This window comes from Chenopodium album, chromosome 21 (genome assembly GCF_948465745.1).
Source record: "Chenopodium album chromosome 21, dcCheAlbu1.1, whole genome shotgun sequence".
Lineage (NCBI taxonomy): Eukaryota > Viridiplantae > Streptophyta > Magnoliopsida > Caryophyllales > Amaranthaceae > Chenopodium > Chenopodium album.
Window position 1 is genome coordinate 10,373,834 of NC_137854.1, and position 16,474 is coordinate 10,390,307.

General features: G+C 35.6%; 2 protein-coding genes across 2 annotated transcripts; one reads left to right on the plus strand and one right to left on the minus strand.

Annotated features, from left to right (window-relative positions):
• Window positions 1–7,984: 7,984 nt before the first annotated feature.
• LOC145602204 (protein SPIRAL1-like 2) lies at window positions 7,985–10,861 on the plus strand. Its single transcript, XM_081658379.1, has 3 exons — window positions 7,985–8,090; window positions 9,609–9,879; window positions 10,528–10,861. The coding sequence occupies exons 2-3, from the start codon at window positions 9,622–9,624 to the stop codon at window positions 10,615–10,617; spliced, it is 348 nt and encodes a 115-aa protein (XP_081514505.1). The 5' UTR covers window positions 7,985–8,090; window positions 9,609–9,621; the 3' UTR covers window positions 10,618–10,861.
• A 307-nt stretch (window positions 10,862–11,168) lies between these two features.
• On the minus strand, window positions 11,169–15,108 carry LOC145601515 (ubiquinone biosynthesis protein COQ4 homolog, mitochondrial-like). The gene is made up of 3 exons (XM_081657547.1): window positions 14,939–15,108; window positions 13,998–14,218; window positions 11,169–13,002 (listed from the first exon to the last, which is right to left on the minus strand). The coding sequence occupies exons 2-3, from the start codon at window positions 14,178–14,180 to the stop codon at window positions 12,505–12,507; spliced, it is 681 nt and encodes a 226-aa protein (XP_081513673.1). The 5' UTR covers window positions 14,181–14,218; window positions 14,939–15,108; the 3' UTR covers window positions 11,169–12,504.
• Between the last annotated feature and the right edge of the window lie 1,366 nt (window positions 15,109–16,474).

Genomic DNA, 16,474 nt, shown 5'->3' on the forward strand with positions numbered 1-16,474 from the left:
TTTCCACCCCACATTGGGGTCCCAAAATTCACTCACCGTAGCATCTTGTAAATCCAAAGGAGGACACGGGCTAGCCAAGTCAATAAGAGGGGTATCAGTCGCCCATCGATGATGCCAGAAAAAAGTTCTTTCGCCATTTCCAACCGCCATGTTTATACCTTTCCGAACTACATCTACACTACTCATGATCCCTCTCCAAACATTGGAGGCATTTTGCTTCGCCTTGAACATATCAATGTCACATCGATTGTTGCAGTATTTGCTGCGTAAAACTCTTGCCCAGAGAGCATTGGGTTCAGCCAACAAACGCCATCCTAGCTTGGCTAAAAAAGCCGAGTTTACTTGCCTCATCGATTTAATGCCCAAACCTCCCCTATCTCGAGGTTTATTGATCGTATCCCAAGCCACCATATGCACCTTCCTCTGGCCATCAACTTCACCCCAAAGGAACTTCCTTGACTTCCTATCCAGATCATCACAAGTTGAACGAGGCAAGAGGGTAGTTTGCATCACATGAGAAGGAACCGCACTTAAGCATGACTGAACTAAAGTCGCATGGCCTGCCATCGAGAGCATCTTTGTTTTCCATCCAGCAATTTTGCCATTCACTCGATCCACTAAATATTGATACTCTTTTTTAGAGGTCCTACCATTAATGGCCGGAACCCCTAAATATTTTCCAAAATCCTCGGTTGCTTCCATACTTAACACATTGCATATAGCATCTCTCGTATCAAAATTAGTGTTGCTAGAAAAATACACTCGAGACTTGTCTATGCTAACCTTACTCCCTGAAGCTTCACAAAACTTTCTTAGACATTCTTGCATAAGTGTCGCTTGAGCCACTGAAGCCTCACAAAAAAGGATGAGATCATCCGCAAAAGCTAAATTAGAGATGAAAGGACCATCTCTACTTGCTCTAACCGGAAGCCGAAATTTTAGTCGCACCTCCCTATCAATAATATGGGCAAGTCTCTCCATACAAATTACATAAATATACGGAGATAAAGGATTGCCTTGCCTAATGCCGCAGCTTGGGGAAAAATAAGACATAGGCTCACCATTCCAAAGTATACTAAGGCGTGCCGAAGTAATACACTGCATAATCACATCAACCATGGCTTGTGGTAACCGAAGCTCAAGAAGAGATTCTCTAATAAAACTCCATCTCAACCTATCATATGCCTTCTCAAAATCAATCTTCACCGCCATATACCCAACTCTTCCTTGTTTATGACGCATAGTGTGAAGCATTTCTTGAACAATAATGACATTGTCCGTTATTTGCCTCTTTGGAATGAAGCTACACTGAGTTGGAGAAATCAATGAAGGCAAAAGACTCTTCAACCGATTCACAATTACTTTAGTAACCAATTTGTAGACAATATTACAAAGTCCAATTGGTCGGAATTGCTTAGCATGTTGAGGCACATCAACCTTAGGAATTAAAACAAGAAAAGCATCATTCAATCCTTCTGGGAATTCTCTGCCTTCTAACACATTAATCACCAAATTGCAAACACTTGGTTTTACAACATCCCAATATTTTTGAAAAAATATGGGCTGAAAACCATCGGGTCCTGGAGCTTTAAACGGTTTCATACTCTTCAAGGCTTTAAACACTTCACACTCAGCAATCGACCTGCTAATTTTTTCCCACTGCTCAGCTTCGATCATAGGAAAATAATCAGGGAGTATGTTATCGAAACGTTCTCCCACCCTTTCTTCTTCGAAAATTTTTTGCCAGAAATCCAACACTAGAGCTTGCACCTGTTCAGACTCAGTCACCCAAACATCCTCAGCATTCTTTAAGGTCTCGATTCGATTCCTTTTTCTCCTAATAACCGTGGCTAAGTGAAAATAGCGGGTGTTTTGATCTCCGTAGACTATCGAATCCTCACGAGATTTTTGAAACCACAACATCTCTTCTTGATCTAAAATTTCCTCCATCTCTTTTTTCAACTCGACTTCCAGTTTAATGAGATGCGGCTGCCTTCCTTGAGCTAAAAGCTTTTGAATCCCTTCCAATCTAGCCCATAACTCAGCCTTCTTACGAAAAATGTTATGAAATTCCTCCTTATTCCAACACTCAAGTTTAATCGCAAATTCCTTCAAGAAAGGAACAATTGGGGCTGCTCTATTCCAAGTCGAATGCACAAAATCGTCAAATTTGCTATGATGCATCTAAGCCGCTTGAAACCTACATGGTCTATTTATCATCGAGATAGGAGCGAAACCATTCGTACTTATCAAAATTGGGCAGTGATCCGACTTAATGCGAGGCAAATTTCTCACAGCCCCTTCTTCGAACAAGATCCTCCACTCCTCATTAGCTAGCCCTCGATCCAACCTAGCTGACTTGAAAGTCTCAGACAATAGCCCACGAAACCAGGTATGTTCAGGCCCCGAACATCCTAAATCAATCAAGCCATTATTTTGCACCCAATTAGAGAACTCGGTACACCTCCTTTGCATCTCAGAATTGTTATTTCCATTCCTTTCTTCAAGGGATAAAGTCTCATTAAAATCACCACCCAAGAGCCAAGGTCCCGAGTAGTTATTACGAATATTTTCTAATTCTCTCCATAAATCCCTTCTCAAGGTACTATCGGGGCTAGCATACACTGCTGAAAAAAGCCACGGATCCTCTACCACTTTTTTAATCAAAACTGTCATATGCTGGGAGCTTTCCCCATACACCGTAATATCTACAACTTCCCTTCTCCAAAAAAGCCAAATCCCCCCACTAAACCCTTGCGCTTCAATTCGTCTTTGGCCAGAAAAGCCAATACGAGCACAAACATTATCAGCTTGCTCACCACTAAGATGAGTCTCAACAAGAGCCAACACCGTCGGATCATTAATACGAAATAACTCCCTAATCGAGTTAAGTTTATTGCCCGCACCCTGAACATTCCATATCAAGATTTTTAAAGACATATTAAAACTTGGAAAATTTGGGTACCTATCATAAATATCCAAAGGGACATTAGGCATCAAGCTTAGGTACATCTCGCTCAACGCCTTCATTGGACCATCCGTCTCGAACGGAAGTCGAAACCTTGCCAACATCTCTGCTGGGTTGAATTGCGGTGGCACGAATGTGTTCACCTCCATCTCCATCTTGTTCACTAGAGGATGAGCGCATATTAACGTCGGTCCCTCCGTCTGGTAATCAATGAAGGTCTCGTACTCCCTGGGGATCCTTGTGACCAAAGATATAGGCACTTGATACGGATTCATCATTACCCTCACTCAAAAAATCTTTGTCTCCTTTGAGAGCAGAAGGAGTCGAGGATGCAACTTCAAACCAATTCTCCTTCCCAGTACTAGTTCTCGAGTCTGCTGAAGAACTCAAGCCCCCTTGCACTATAGGAGAATCTAAATTATTTAAGGAAGTATTATTTCTTAAGGGAACTTTCTGATTTTTAATGATAAAATTATGGTCTAAAGATTTAGAAATTATATCTTTAAAACCAAAACTATCTTTATTTACCCATGAGAAATTCTCCTCAATCTTTTTATTTCCTTCAACCAATGATTTTCCCAAGTCAACTACTGACTCTTCCTCCAAATCAATTGTTCCCATATTTTCTCCTAGCTCACCTCGAATAAAAGAATCCTCTCCATTATTAGCTAATGCCATCTCATCATCACCAAGATTCACCACATTTTTTTCCAAATCAGGGGCACTAGTGTCTATACCAACTTCGACAACTTCCCTAGTATTATTTCTCTCCATACTTTGATCATCCACCTCCATGTCACCCTCTTGTTGCAACACTCCAAATCTAGACCCTTGATTATTGACCCTGGCATCCGAGTTCTTCTTCACCATTGCACTAACATTATGCACTACCTTCGTAGCAGACTTCCCATTACCCTGATTACCTGCTCCCTGCTTCGGAATTTTATTTTCCACACTCACTTTTCGAACTTGTTCAACTTTTTTAGCAGCAGTTTTTCGTTGAGGTTTCTGAACAAGCATCCATGTGCCATATTTGTCATGTTCCTCTGGGCGCACCTTATGCTTCACCCCTTCCCCAACGTTCTGGACATGTCTTCCAGGTACTTCAGCCCCCTCAATACTAGCTTCCCCTGACTTGAATAAGTTACACCCATCATCCTTATGGCCAAGGTGACCACATTTGAAACAAATCTGCCTAAGTCCTTCGTATTGAACCTTCCAAACCCTACCATTCAACCGAAATCTCGATAGTAATGGCTTAGATAAATCCACTTCAATACAGAATCTGACATATTGACCTCGATCTCTAGACTCTGTATTCCGATTAATTTTGATCACCTTTCCAATTCTCAAGCCAATCTGATGCAAGAATTGATTATCAAAATACTCAACTGACAACTGAGGGATACGCACCCAAGCATTCAATTTCTTAATAGGAGCCTCATCTGCCACAAAATTCGGTTCCCATTTTCGAATTGTCAAATAACTATCACCAATCAGCCATGGTCCTTGGGTTAAGACCCAATCATAATCATCCATATTGTTGAAACGAACCACATAATAGTCATGTCCAACATCGGTCAAAGCAATGTCTCCCTTCAATTGCCATTTCATCCTTAGCCTTTTTATCAAAACGGCATACCCCATTCTTTTATCAAAGAGTTTGATAATTAGGGTATTTCTCCAGGGAGCACGCAGCCGCCTTTTCTCCTCTTTAGTCAAGAGAATAGTTGGACAACTTTCATCATCAGAATCGCAATCTAGAGGCATATCATCATCCGAAACATCATCCTCCTCAAAAATTCTATCCTCCATATTCTGATTTTGATTACGCCCTCCACCAGACGCTGCTTGCATATAGGAAACAGGGGATCCCTGAACCGGCCTATGGTTCTCAGCAAAAGAATCCTCAACGAAAGTACCCATAACAGTATCCTGAGCGTGCTCAGGAGACGAGAAATCCCTAACATTTCTCTTGATTTTCTTATTTGACCTGCGAAGCAAATCATTTTCTTCGGACGAAAGTTCTCTCGCTTTTCTCTCGCTCTCGCTCTCCATACTAATGTTACACTATTATTATCTAAGATTATGAGTTTGTCAAATCATTTTATGTTTTTTATATGTAGCTATGAGATTGATAAACATAAGGTCATGTGTTTAGAGTTGCATCACTAATTTTCAAGAGTGGGGAGTTAAATTGGAAAGGGATGATATGTGCCAGACTGCCAGCCAAATCCAAGACGAGTTTGCCTTTTTACACTAAATTGTGAAAGGGATATTTAATTACTAAGAATAAAATTTATCTTACCTACACTTCAATGGAGGAGATAAAAGTCACAAAAAAAATAATATGGTTCAATTTGACTTTTTACACTATTTTCGCGCATTATTGTGCAAAAAAAATTATTACAGTATTCCACACCAAACAGTCTCCATTTTAATATGATTGTCCTAGTTGAAACATTGAAATTTTTTTTTTGATAGGTATGGAAAAGGTACTCTATCGGAACGGGGCTTTTCACAAGTCAACCAAGACCGAGTACAGTTTGTACAAATATCGATAATGTTACTCATGATGAAATTATTAAAGAAATGTAATACGATTAGTTGGTACGAGATAGAAAATTAACTTGATTTGACTCGACTCGACTCGCTTATTGCTTAATCCCAAATTCTTGACTAAGGTGGACTTTCATTAATTTATTTTAAGACAGCTTAAAGTTACCCTAAAAGTATCCAATAAATTTCACCTTTAAAAACACAAATCCGTATTAAATTAATCATATCAGTCTTTTTTTATTTTTATTTTTTGAAGGAAATCATATTAGCCTTCATAACATGTATCCAATAGAAATTACACGTAAAATACAATCAAATGCATTACAAATTAAACGTACTTAAAGAGATTAAAGTTATCATTAAAATTGTTCATATCGACTATTTAAGTATAAAATTAACGTAAATCTACCTTATACAAGATTTATTGTTGCCTAATTTTAAACCATCTCGTGTAATACACACTTTTATAGAAGCTAGTAGATCAAGCCTTCGATGTCTCGATGATAATGTCGATCAAACATCAAACCAACCAACTAACAACTCTTAGATTAAAAAAGAATCTGGTCAAATTTTAATAAAATTCTATTTTTAAAATAAATTAAAATATCTTTGGTGTCTTTTTTACTTTATACACCACTTTAAAATTTAGATCGACTCCAAATCCAATATCTTTCCAAATTCAGCATCTTTAATTTCTCGTTGACAACATCCGACGTGACAACAAGTTGCTATTTACCACAAAAATACATTCACAGTTACTACCATCACGTTCTTGTTGCTCATTCCACCTCAATTTTCCTCTTTTAATTATTCAAATTATTTATTTTCCCACCCACTTTTATCATTTTAAATTTAATGGACCCACCCCACCAAGATGTATACGGTGTACATTATACGTGGGTGTACCATATATTAGTATTTTATACATACTTTCTAATAAGACTAATTTTTTATCCTATTTTATTTTGGATATTGCTAGCGAATGTTCCTGGCATGTTAGTTAACCCTTTAAAATAATACTTAAAATTGTACTGTATTAATTTGGGAATGCATGTCAAAAACACAAGTCAATTGGTATAATTTATGTTTATTTAAAGTTAATATTTTTACTTTTAGTTATCTTATCCAACGCCCCGAGACGTTTGTTAGCTTTTGCTTATTTTAAATGGGACATCCAAAATATCTTTGACCGTAATTTCATTGTGACACTATACGAATATATATTCACAAACAACCTCAATCATTTTTATTTTGGTTCTTTTTAAAGGGGTACTTTAAATATCAACCGTGCAAAATAATAATAGTTTTTGTTGTTAATTATATCACTTGTATCATTGTATGTGTATTATAGTTGTTGTTTGTTTTTTTTAATTATTATTACATCATTTGAGGTACATGTTTGTTGATGGAAGGTTTATACCATTAATGTTTTCAATTATCTTACGATAAAAGTTAATCTACATGAAAAAGTTAATACTATGAAAGTACACTCACATATCAGGATAAATATAATAAAATTGGCAAATTGCACTTATTGATTATGAGAAGGAATATAAATATAATATGTTTGATAAATATAATAAATATAATATGTTTGATAAATTAAACCACGTGTAGGAATATAAAAAGTATAAATAATACAAACTCACATAAGGGCCTGTTCTCATTGACTGAACTTAGTTGAACTGAACTGAACTGAACTCAGCTGAACTAAACTGAACTGAACTGAAATGAACTGAAATGAATATTTTATAAGAGAAGGAAATTAGGAGCTGAACTGAACTGAACTGAATTGAGCTGAACTGAACTCAATTGAACTGAACTGAATTTCAACGTAAGAGAACAGGCCCTAAGTATGTTTATATAATATATTTGTGAAGGTAGAAGTAATAATCCCAACCTAATACTAATGAGTAATAACATTCCCTTTGTGTCGTATTAATAGCAATAACGACATTTATATTGTTGTTAAATTTCCACTCCGTACCTAATTACATGGGTAGTTTATTCTCGTATAGAATATTAATAAATCAAGTGATACATTCAAATAGTGCAAAAACCAAACCCGAGGCATTAATCTCAAAACGTAAATATGAATATACTAGTCAAATTGTTACAAATAATTTGAAACAGATTTTCTTTAAAATGTCATCTTTTAATTATGGATATTGCTAGCAGACGCTCTTGGGACGTTGGATAAGCATTTAAAATATCACCTAATATAGTACTGTATTAACAGACGCTCTTGGGACGTTGGATAAGCATTTAAAATATCACCTAATATAGTACTGTATTAATTTGAAAAATCATGACAAAATTACGCGTTGATCGGTGTAATTAATGTTAATTTTAATTTAATTTTTCTACTTTTAGCTAGCTTATGGGACGTTCATTAGCTTTTTCCTTTAATTATTCCGTAAATCTTTAATAAAGACAAATTCGATTCGGTGAGTTACAAAAGTTATATAAAACCCCAATTGAATATCTTTGGACTCAGGTAACCTTCTCTTTTTTTCAAAGTGCTCTCTTTCTCTTACTTCCTTCCATTTCAGATCTGCCTCAGGTATTCCATTCCTAACCCTAATTCTTCAATTTTTCCCCCTTTTTTTCCTCAGATTTGTAATACCCATTGTTGAATTTTGTTTGAAATGTTGTTAGCGTTCTTCATTTTGGATTTCCCGAGGATATATTTATCGTTTAGTATAATTGGTCGTCAGTTTGTATAATTGAATTTGTATGATTTTTTCGTTGGTTTTAACCTATAAAATTTTTCCTTGTGATCTCATATGTTGAAGTGAATTTCATGTATAATGGAATTAAAATGACATGAAATTCCCATTATTCTGTAGAATTTTAAAGAAAATGGGCAGATCTCGAATTTCATTTTAATATTTTTTTACTGATTGTTGGAGAAAATTGATTTGGTGTTAAAAAAAATCAATTTGCAATTTTAGTCAGTTGGTAAAATTTGATTGTAATTAAGTACGGAGTATAAGACTGTTCAATGAATAGTTGATTTGTTTTTGGGGTATTTTAGCTCTTGTTTGATTCATTTGGAATACATTTGTGATTTTGTGTGATCTAGAATGTAGATCCGTCATGGATGTTTGGTAAGGCATACTTTACTGCGTGCTCGAGTCGATAGCCTTAGTTAGCTAAGTGAACTAGTGATTAGTGATTACTATAGAAGTTACCGGAGAAGGTGGATGGTGCGTGCAGTGAGGTATTCGGATTGGATGAAATTTTTTATATTGAGGGTGTTTTGGACGCGATTAGGGTGTTCATGGGGAGCTGTGATGAGGAATAATGTAAACTGGATTTGCTTTTGCTTAGTCTCTTGGTATCATCCCAACAACTTCGATTTCAAACTATTAGTGTTACTTTATTACCTATGCCTCTCCTTCTAATCAAGTAGAGCCTTCACTCTTGGACAAGGGGGGATATCAACTATGATTTATTTTCCCAAATACGTGGAGTGAGTCGTTTACTGATACGATGGAATGATTCTTGAACACGCGATCTTCACAGCTTACTTTGTGCTGGATTTCTGACTTGGACTAATCTGGGCACCCACTATCACATTGCCAATATGTTCTCATAGATTGCTTATTTGAGTTGATGGGCATTGGGTTTAATTGAGGTGGAAATTTTAACAGTCATAAATTGGCAGTAATATTGAATTATTGATAGTCTTCTACTTATATGTGTTCAAGTGCTCTATAGTATTTTGGTATCGAGTCTAGTGACACCCTTTACACTCTTTGGAGAATTTGAGCATACTCGACAACCATTCAGTACAAAATTTTGATATAACAAGCTTTGGCACAATAAGTAGAGTCATCTTATTTTCAACTTTCAGGCACAATGTTAAAGGCTGATGCTTAGTGTTGAAACAAAGAATACATAGGTCTTTTGTTGCTTATGAATTTGGACTATTTCAGCCACTGCTCTTTCTATTGCTGTACTTATGCTTGTTTTGTTGTTTTCTTCTCCTATTTGTTCATGTAATATCTTGTGATATCATATTGCAGCAACTTTATTTCACGCTGATTCCTAACTCGTTAACTATTGTTCACTGTAGGAGTTAATTTCTAATGGGACGTGGTGTCAGCAGTGGAGGCGGACAGAGTTCATTGGGTTATCTGTTTGGAAATGGAGAGGCTCCTAAGGCTGCTGCTGCTAAAGCTCCAGCCAATGTTAGCGCAGAACCAGTTGTGAAAGAAGCACCAAAGCCTGTTGCTGCTGCTTCTAATCCCCAGCCTACCAATGTCAAGAAGGTTCCTGCTGGAGTTAATAGTAACATAAATAACTACCACCGTGCTGATGGACAGAATACTGGCAATTTCATCACGGTATGACTGTTACAATAGATAGCTTTTTTCTTTTTCCCTTCTTATATTCTATGCACATATAATAACCACTTGCCTTGGGATTTTACCATCAATTTACTTGTTTAACTCTTTGAATGTGATTGGTGATCCGAAAAGTTAAGGGAATACCTTATTTGTTCTTTATTGTTGAATTGTTCACATTCTGCAGAAAGTTGATGATAAGCATATATACTAGGGATATATAAATCAGGAATTATGTATAAAAAAAAACAATTTAGAAGGTGTCGGTTGTAAAAGCAATGATTGTTATATAAATAAATAATATGGCATATACTGGAGAGCTTCTCTATTGTTAAAAACGAACTTCTTAAGACTTTGAATAGTTCGAAGATTAGCTGGAAAAGACTGGAAGATACTTGTTTGTCACTAACATTGGCAATGTCCGCCTTGTGTTTTTGTGACATTTTAAAATATTATTAGCCTGAATTCTCAGTAACTTGGAAATGAACTTGTTTGGTTGTTTGTATTAAGATTGATGAATGCCAAGTACCTTCGCATTGAGTAAAACAGTCAAATTGAAATTTGCCTTTCTTGTGGTGTGTTTCTTGTTAGTTTACCATAATACTTTGCATTAGCTGTGATTAAGAAATCTTGGTTTATTGGATGCAGGACCGACCTTCAACCAAGGTTCATAACGCTCCAGGTGGTGGATCTTCTTTAGGTTATCTATTTGGTGGACCTGGTGATAGTAAACAGTAACTAAAATGACCGCCAATTCAAATATAGATATCCAAGTGTTGAGTTCGTTCCTTAAAGGATGTTGCTATTCTCTTCTGCTGTGTTGATGCTAAAAATTAAATGTGGATTATATGTAATGTAAGCTGGAGATTGCTGGTTTTCTGAGAATTTCAATTGAGAACTAAATCTGTTAATGCTTTAAAAGTAGGAATTACTGTTCCTACTCTTCATTGTAGCCAAGAATCAAAGGTTTTTACATTGCTAACTCTTGTGACTGTTGTTACTCTTGTGAGCTTATCAATTGTAGATCTTCCAAATGTTCGCACCTTAGAATTTAACTGTCAAAATGAACAATTAAAAGCCTACTTTGAAAATTCAAGATTATTAACCAAAAAATCGAACAAATTCTAACATATCTACGTTTGAAGTTACTATAATTCTCCGAAATGAGGATCTTGGTTGCACTGAGTTGGTTCTAATGGCAGAGTGCCTAACCCCTTCCCATAACTTGATGACTAGCACTAGTAAAGTGGTAAGTATTATTACAAAGATTTAAAATGGAAAAAAAAAAACACTCCCTCCGTGTTTTTTTAAGTGTTACAGTTTGACCGGCACATGGTTTTGGACAATTTAATGGACTTAAATAAAATAAAAGATAAGTGGCGTAGTTAGAGTATTAAACAATTGTAAAAAAAAGATAGTGGGGTTAATAGTTTATTGAAAAGTAATGAATGTGAGGAAAAACATAATAAAAAAAGAAATAGTGGGTTTAGGTGGGGATCATGAGAGGAAAGTGATACAATATTTCTATATATCTTTTTGCCAAAAAAGGAAGTTTAACACTTAAAAAAACATGGCCGAAAATGGGAAGTGTAACACTTAAAAAAACACGAAGTACAAAAGATAGAGCAATACGTAGTTCCTACACTTCAATAGTTCAATTTAGGGAAGTATTGGAGTACATAACAAGTAAACTTCCCTTGGTAAGTTCCACCCTTATTATGGCAGTTGGTACTTACCATCCTTCTAAGAAAAGTGGTAGTAAACCATTTTAAATTGATCCCGAAGATCTTAATTCCTCATGCTAAAGAAACTACACATGATGTTGGCCCTCCTACAAACTAAAACAGATTACCAACACATCCAGAAGCAGATATTGGGCAAAATCTACCAAGTAGGCTACTACCGTTGTACCTTTTTCCTGGCATACCTTGTTACCTTGCGTAGTTGCATCATATCGATCCTTATTGACCAGGTAACCACATGTTGAAGAATGAATAACAAATATCCTGGGCATGTCTTGCCGCTTATCATTTAGATCAAGGAACAGAAAGTTTAACCTGGCGAAGTAACATTTTTATCACTCTGAATTTAGTAGAGAACAATTGGACAAACACAATACTCAAAAATTCAATTTGATGTTTACAGCAGCACTTGTTGAAAACTTGAAATCCTAATAAAGCGCCAGCTAACCCATAATGCTGATGATATTACTGCACGTCTCCTGGACTCATAACCAAGGGCAGTAGCTGATAATACCCTGTAAAGTCGGGGAAAAAGGCCACTCCTGGACTCTCAAGTTGGGCTGTCTGCAGTATACTAAAACAAAGATTTCTAGTTGTCTTACTGTTACTACAATTCCAAAGATGAACTTTGAGCTTCAGATTCATACTCCAGGTAACACTACACTACACCTGCTTTCCGTTTCTATGTTTGCCCGGACGCAATTCATTCAGACATGGGTACACCCAAGTGTCAGAATCTGCTATTTTACAAGTTTATTCCATGATTTGGTCCTAAATTAAGTGTCAACTGTCAAGTGTCCATGTCGGCGCGAAGGATATAACATAGGTATATGAGGGGAAATCCAGAGTTGGAAACAAAAGTTACTCTTGGCCATATATTATTTCAAACCTTAGCAGCAGGAGGAGCAGGAATGATCCCCCATTTTTTCCGAACAACATCCAGATCCTCGTCAAAGTGGCGCTCATAATATATACACATCAAATCTGTGCAGTTCATTCCAGCACGCAAGGCCCAGGGTAAGTAATGCTCAAAGAAAAGTGATCTCTGTTTAGAGTTGAATCTTGCTGAACCTCCTATGACTGACATGAAGCACATTGGAAGATGCATTTGTTGGAACTCTATTACTTTCAGAGCTGACTCACCCAATAAGTTTGTGGGAAGATCAAAAAGAGTGTGCCAGAAGTCATGCACCTCTCGAGCCCGCATAGCCACATATGCTAACTCTTCGGTGTCCAAAAACCGTACAGGTGGTCTATCATCTGGTGAAAAATTCCTTGATCCCATAAACTTGGCATATGCAGCCCCAAATGTGTTTTCAGGGAGGTCCCATGCATGCCCAACATTTGCAGATATAACTCGTGGCCTTTCCAAGAGAACTGCCTGTAAATAAAAGCATATCAACAAAATTACAAAATTAAGTTCAAGTCATATACAATGCCAATAGTAATAAATAGAAACTTTCTTATTTAGCCTCCAATGAAAGCCAAGGCGTCGAAGTTTGGGAGATGAGGGATTGATTACTACAGTAATGATTTTATCATGAGCTGAAGCCTGAAGGGCCAGATATATGCAGAGTGCTCTACAGTAAAAAAATTGTCAGGTTTAATGTTCTAACACCGCCAGTACTTCAATTGCATAGTATGCACCAAACTTCAGCACACAGGAAAACAGAAACCTCCCAGACTCCTAGTAGGTTAGACACTCACAAAACACAAAGTTAGGGACTTGCCAAGTCGTCAAATATGTGTGATAACTAAATTAATACCTTCTACAATCATATTGCACAAACAACAATAAATATACGAGAAAAAGTATATAACATTCAGCAAATTGTTAGTAGATTATTGCTATAGTGGTAATTTGTCAAATTCAAACAGGGTGCTACATGGTAATTCAAAGTAGCAATAAGATAAAGAAATGCTCAAACCAGTAAAAAACATTTTGCTGTGTGTTTCATGCAGAAAATTCAGTATATTCTTACCATGATAAAGCTTGGCAATTTGTCAATTTCAAAGGAGGGTACTATTACTTGCCAATACCGCTCTAAAATAAAACCTAGAGAATATGATGCAAACCAATATACGTGAGGAGTTGTCCAAGATGGAACTGCAATAAATTCTTATTATACACTTCAACAAAGAAGAGCACATGTTTGTCATGTCCACACAAAGGCACACATGATACAGCTATAATGCAAAACTATGATCATAAATTCAAGTATTAATATTACTACTAAGGTACATACATAAATATAATTCAACAAAACTCGATAAACATAGCTAATGGTTTTTCCCATTTATAAGAAATTAAGATTTAAACAAGAGTTACTTATTTGATAGAAATAAAGAAGTTCAAAAAATGAACACAAGACTTACTTTACCCTCTTGACTTCTTTTCATTCTTTCAAGAACTCTTTCGAAAGCAGGCTTTCCAGTAGTCTCTCCCAAGGCTGCTATGAGATCAGCTCTTCGTGGATCAACTAGTGCACCAACAGCTGAACCAAGAGCAACTGCAGCCTGCTGCCAACCACTAAGCCGAACACGGGCACTTCCTATCATGGCAGCAACTCACTTAAAGCAAAGTCCAAAATGTGATCCTAGCATAAAAATGAATCCGCTGTTAGGCGACAAAAAAGGATCTGAAACACCAAAATTCATTGCTCGTCCAAATTCACAAGGGGCAAAAAAATTACATGAATAAACATAAACTCGAAATAACAATTAACTGATGCTCATTCCCAATATGCACATAGAATGCAGCAAAAAGAAATAACTGAATACAGCTACTATCCCCTACGCTAGCCACAATCAATATGAATTTGGTTTAATATGGTATCGATAGCGATAGCTGATAATCCCTTCTACGGTCCATGATCATAAGTTCTCATTGACTACATGTCATTCACAGTAATATAGTTCCACCCCAGTGGCGTATCCAGAAATTCCGAAGTGTGGGTTCGGAATCATTGAAAAAAAGCTCCCGCATGTTTCCGACTTCTATTGGAGACAACACTAGGAGACACAACATCTCGTTTGTAATTTCATAGTTGAATCCTAACATTAAAGGGTTGTGCAATACATAAGCAACCAAATTTGATTCAATTATCTTGGAAAATCACATAATTTTGGGATATTTGATTCAATAATCAAATTAGGGCTCATAATTTTGTTTTCTGGTAAAATAATCGCTGGTTATCTTAGAATTTAGGATCAATAGTTGAGATTTTCGAACCCTACACTTAATGCACTAAAAATTAAATTAGATTAAACCCTAGATTGTGAAATTGATTTGATGATAACAAAAACAAACAACTTACCTCAGAAGATGCTTCAATGGGGGATACAAGTATTAGATTCAACGGAGAACGTCAACTGCGCTTCAATGGAGAACGTTGAGTGAGGGAGTATGACCCGCCACACTTATAAATGGGTTAGATCCGTCTAATAATAAATGGGGCAGGGCGATTAGTTTTCCTTTATCCTTTGATCCTTTCCATTCTCAAATACTATACGAACTATTTTTGCGCATCAAAGCTTGCAGGGTTTGTTATCTTCAACTTAAGTTCAGTTTAGTTTAGTTTAGTTTACTTCAATTCTTAATTTCCTCCTCTAATAAATTAGATCAGATCTGGCCCGTAATATTACATTGTTTGTACGTTTTTTTGCTTTTTTTTTTTTAGAATGATTAAAATTACCTTAATTAAACTAAGTTTACAACAAACAAAAGGAAAGTAACATGAATTACTATAGGCATAAGAAGCCCTTACACAACACTAGAATTCATTGATTGTTCAGATTCACAAGGGGCAAAAAAATTACTTTAGTAACGTTATGTGCGACAAGGAAATACAAAGGCTCAAAAGGGCAATTCACGAATGCTCATTCCTGATATGCACTTATTTGATTTCTAAAAAAGTTGAATCTGAAGCTAAAAATATTTTTCTAATCATTATGACTAATCAATATTAACTCACAATTATTATCTCACAATTATTAGGGCTAGTAGGTATTACAGTACGAAATAATTTATTACAATTATTTTGTTTTGAGTACTTATTAATTACTTTGATTTGTTGCCCACTCTATTACAATAATTTGATTTGATACCTATTAGGCTATTATAGTTCCTATGGTATAAAACTATAAATTCACATTTTCTATTATAATCAGATCTTTTGATAATAAATTACATCTATTCTTTATTACGAGTACTCTATTATAGTAATTTGATTTGATACCTATTATAGTACGTAATAAATTGAATTTTATTTTAGTTACTCTATAATTTTAATATAGTAAGTCATTAATCTTTGTCGTAACTTAGGCCCTGTTCTCTTCACCTTAATTTTGCTGAACTGAAATTATTTTTACTGAACTGAAATTATTTTTGCTGAACTTAAATTATTTTTAATGAACTTAAATTAATTTTACTGAACTGAGATTATTTTTACTGATTTTCTACTATAATTCTTCTTTAAGAAAACTGAATTTTACTGAACCGAAATTATTTTTACTGAACTGAAATTAATTTTACTGAACTGAACTTATTTTTACTGAACTGAAATTATTTTTGCTTAATATTATTTTTTTAAGGTGAAGAGAACATGGCCTTATTTTTAACGAACTTATATTAAAAAGGTAATACATAAATCGCTTTTTTAAAAAAAAAGGTAGTACATAAATCAATCAATCTACTCAAAGAAAGTGTATAACTGCGTAAAGACTTATGGCCTGTTCTCATTGACTGAAATGAGCCGAACGAACTTATTAGAGCTGAACTGAATATATATTTAATAAGAGAAGAAAATAAAAAGCTGAAGTAGCGGTTTTGCTCCGTGAAAAACGAAAATTGA

Coding starts and splice junctions, on each gene's coding strand:
- LOC145601515 (XM_081657547.1), bottom strand. CDS start 14,180: ATGATAGGAAGTGCCCGTGTTCGGCTTAGTGGTTGGCAGCAGGCTGCA. Junction 13,003..13,997: donor AAAGAAGTCAAGAGGGTAAA/GTAAGTCTTGTG, acceptor TTTTATTTACAG/GCAGTTCTCTTGGAAAGGCC.
- LOC145602204 (XM_081658379.1), top strand. CDS start 9,622: ATGGGACGTGGTGTCAGCAGTGGAGGCGGACAGAGTTCATTGGGTTAT. Junction 9,880..10,527: donor ATACTGGCAATTTCATCACG/GTATGACTGTTA, acceptor TATTGGATGCAG/GACCGACCTTCAACCAAGGT.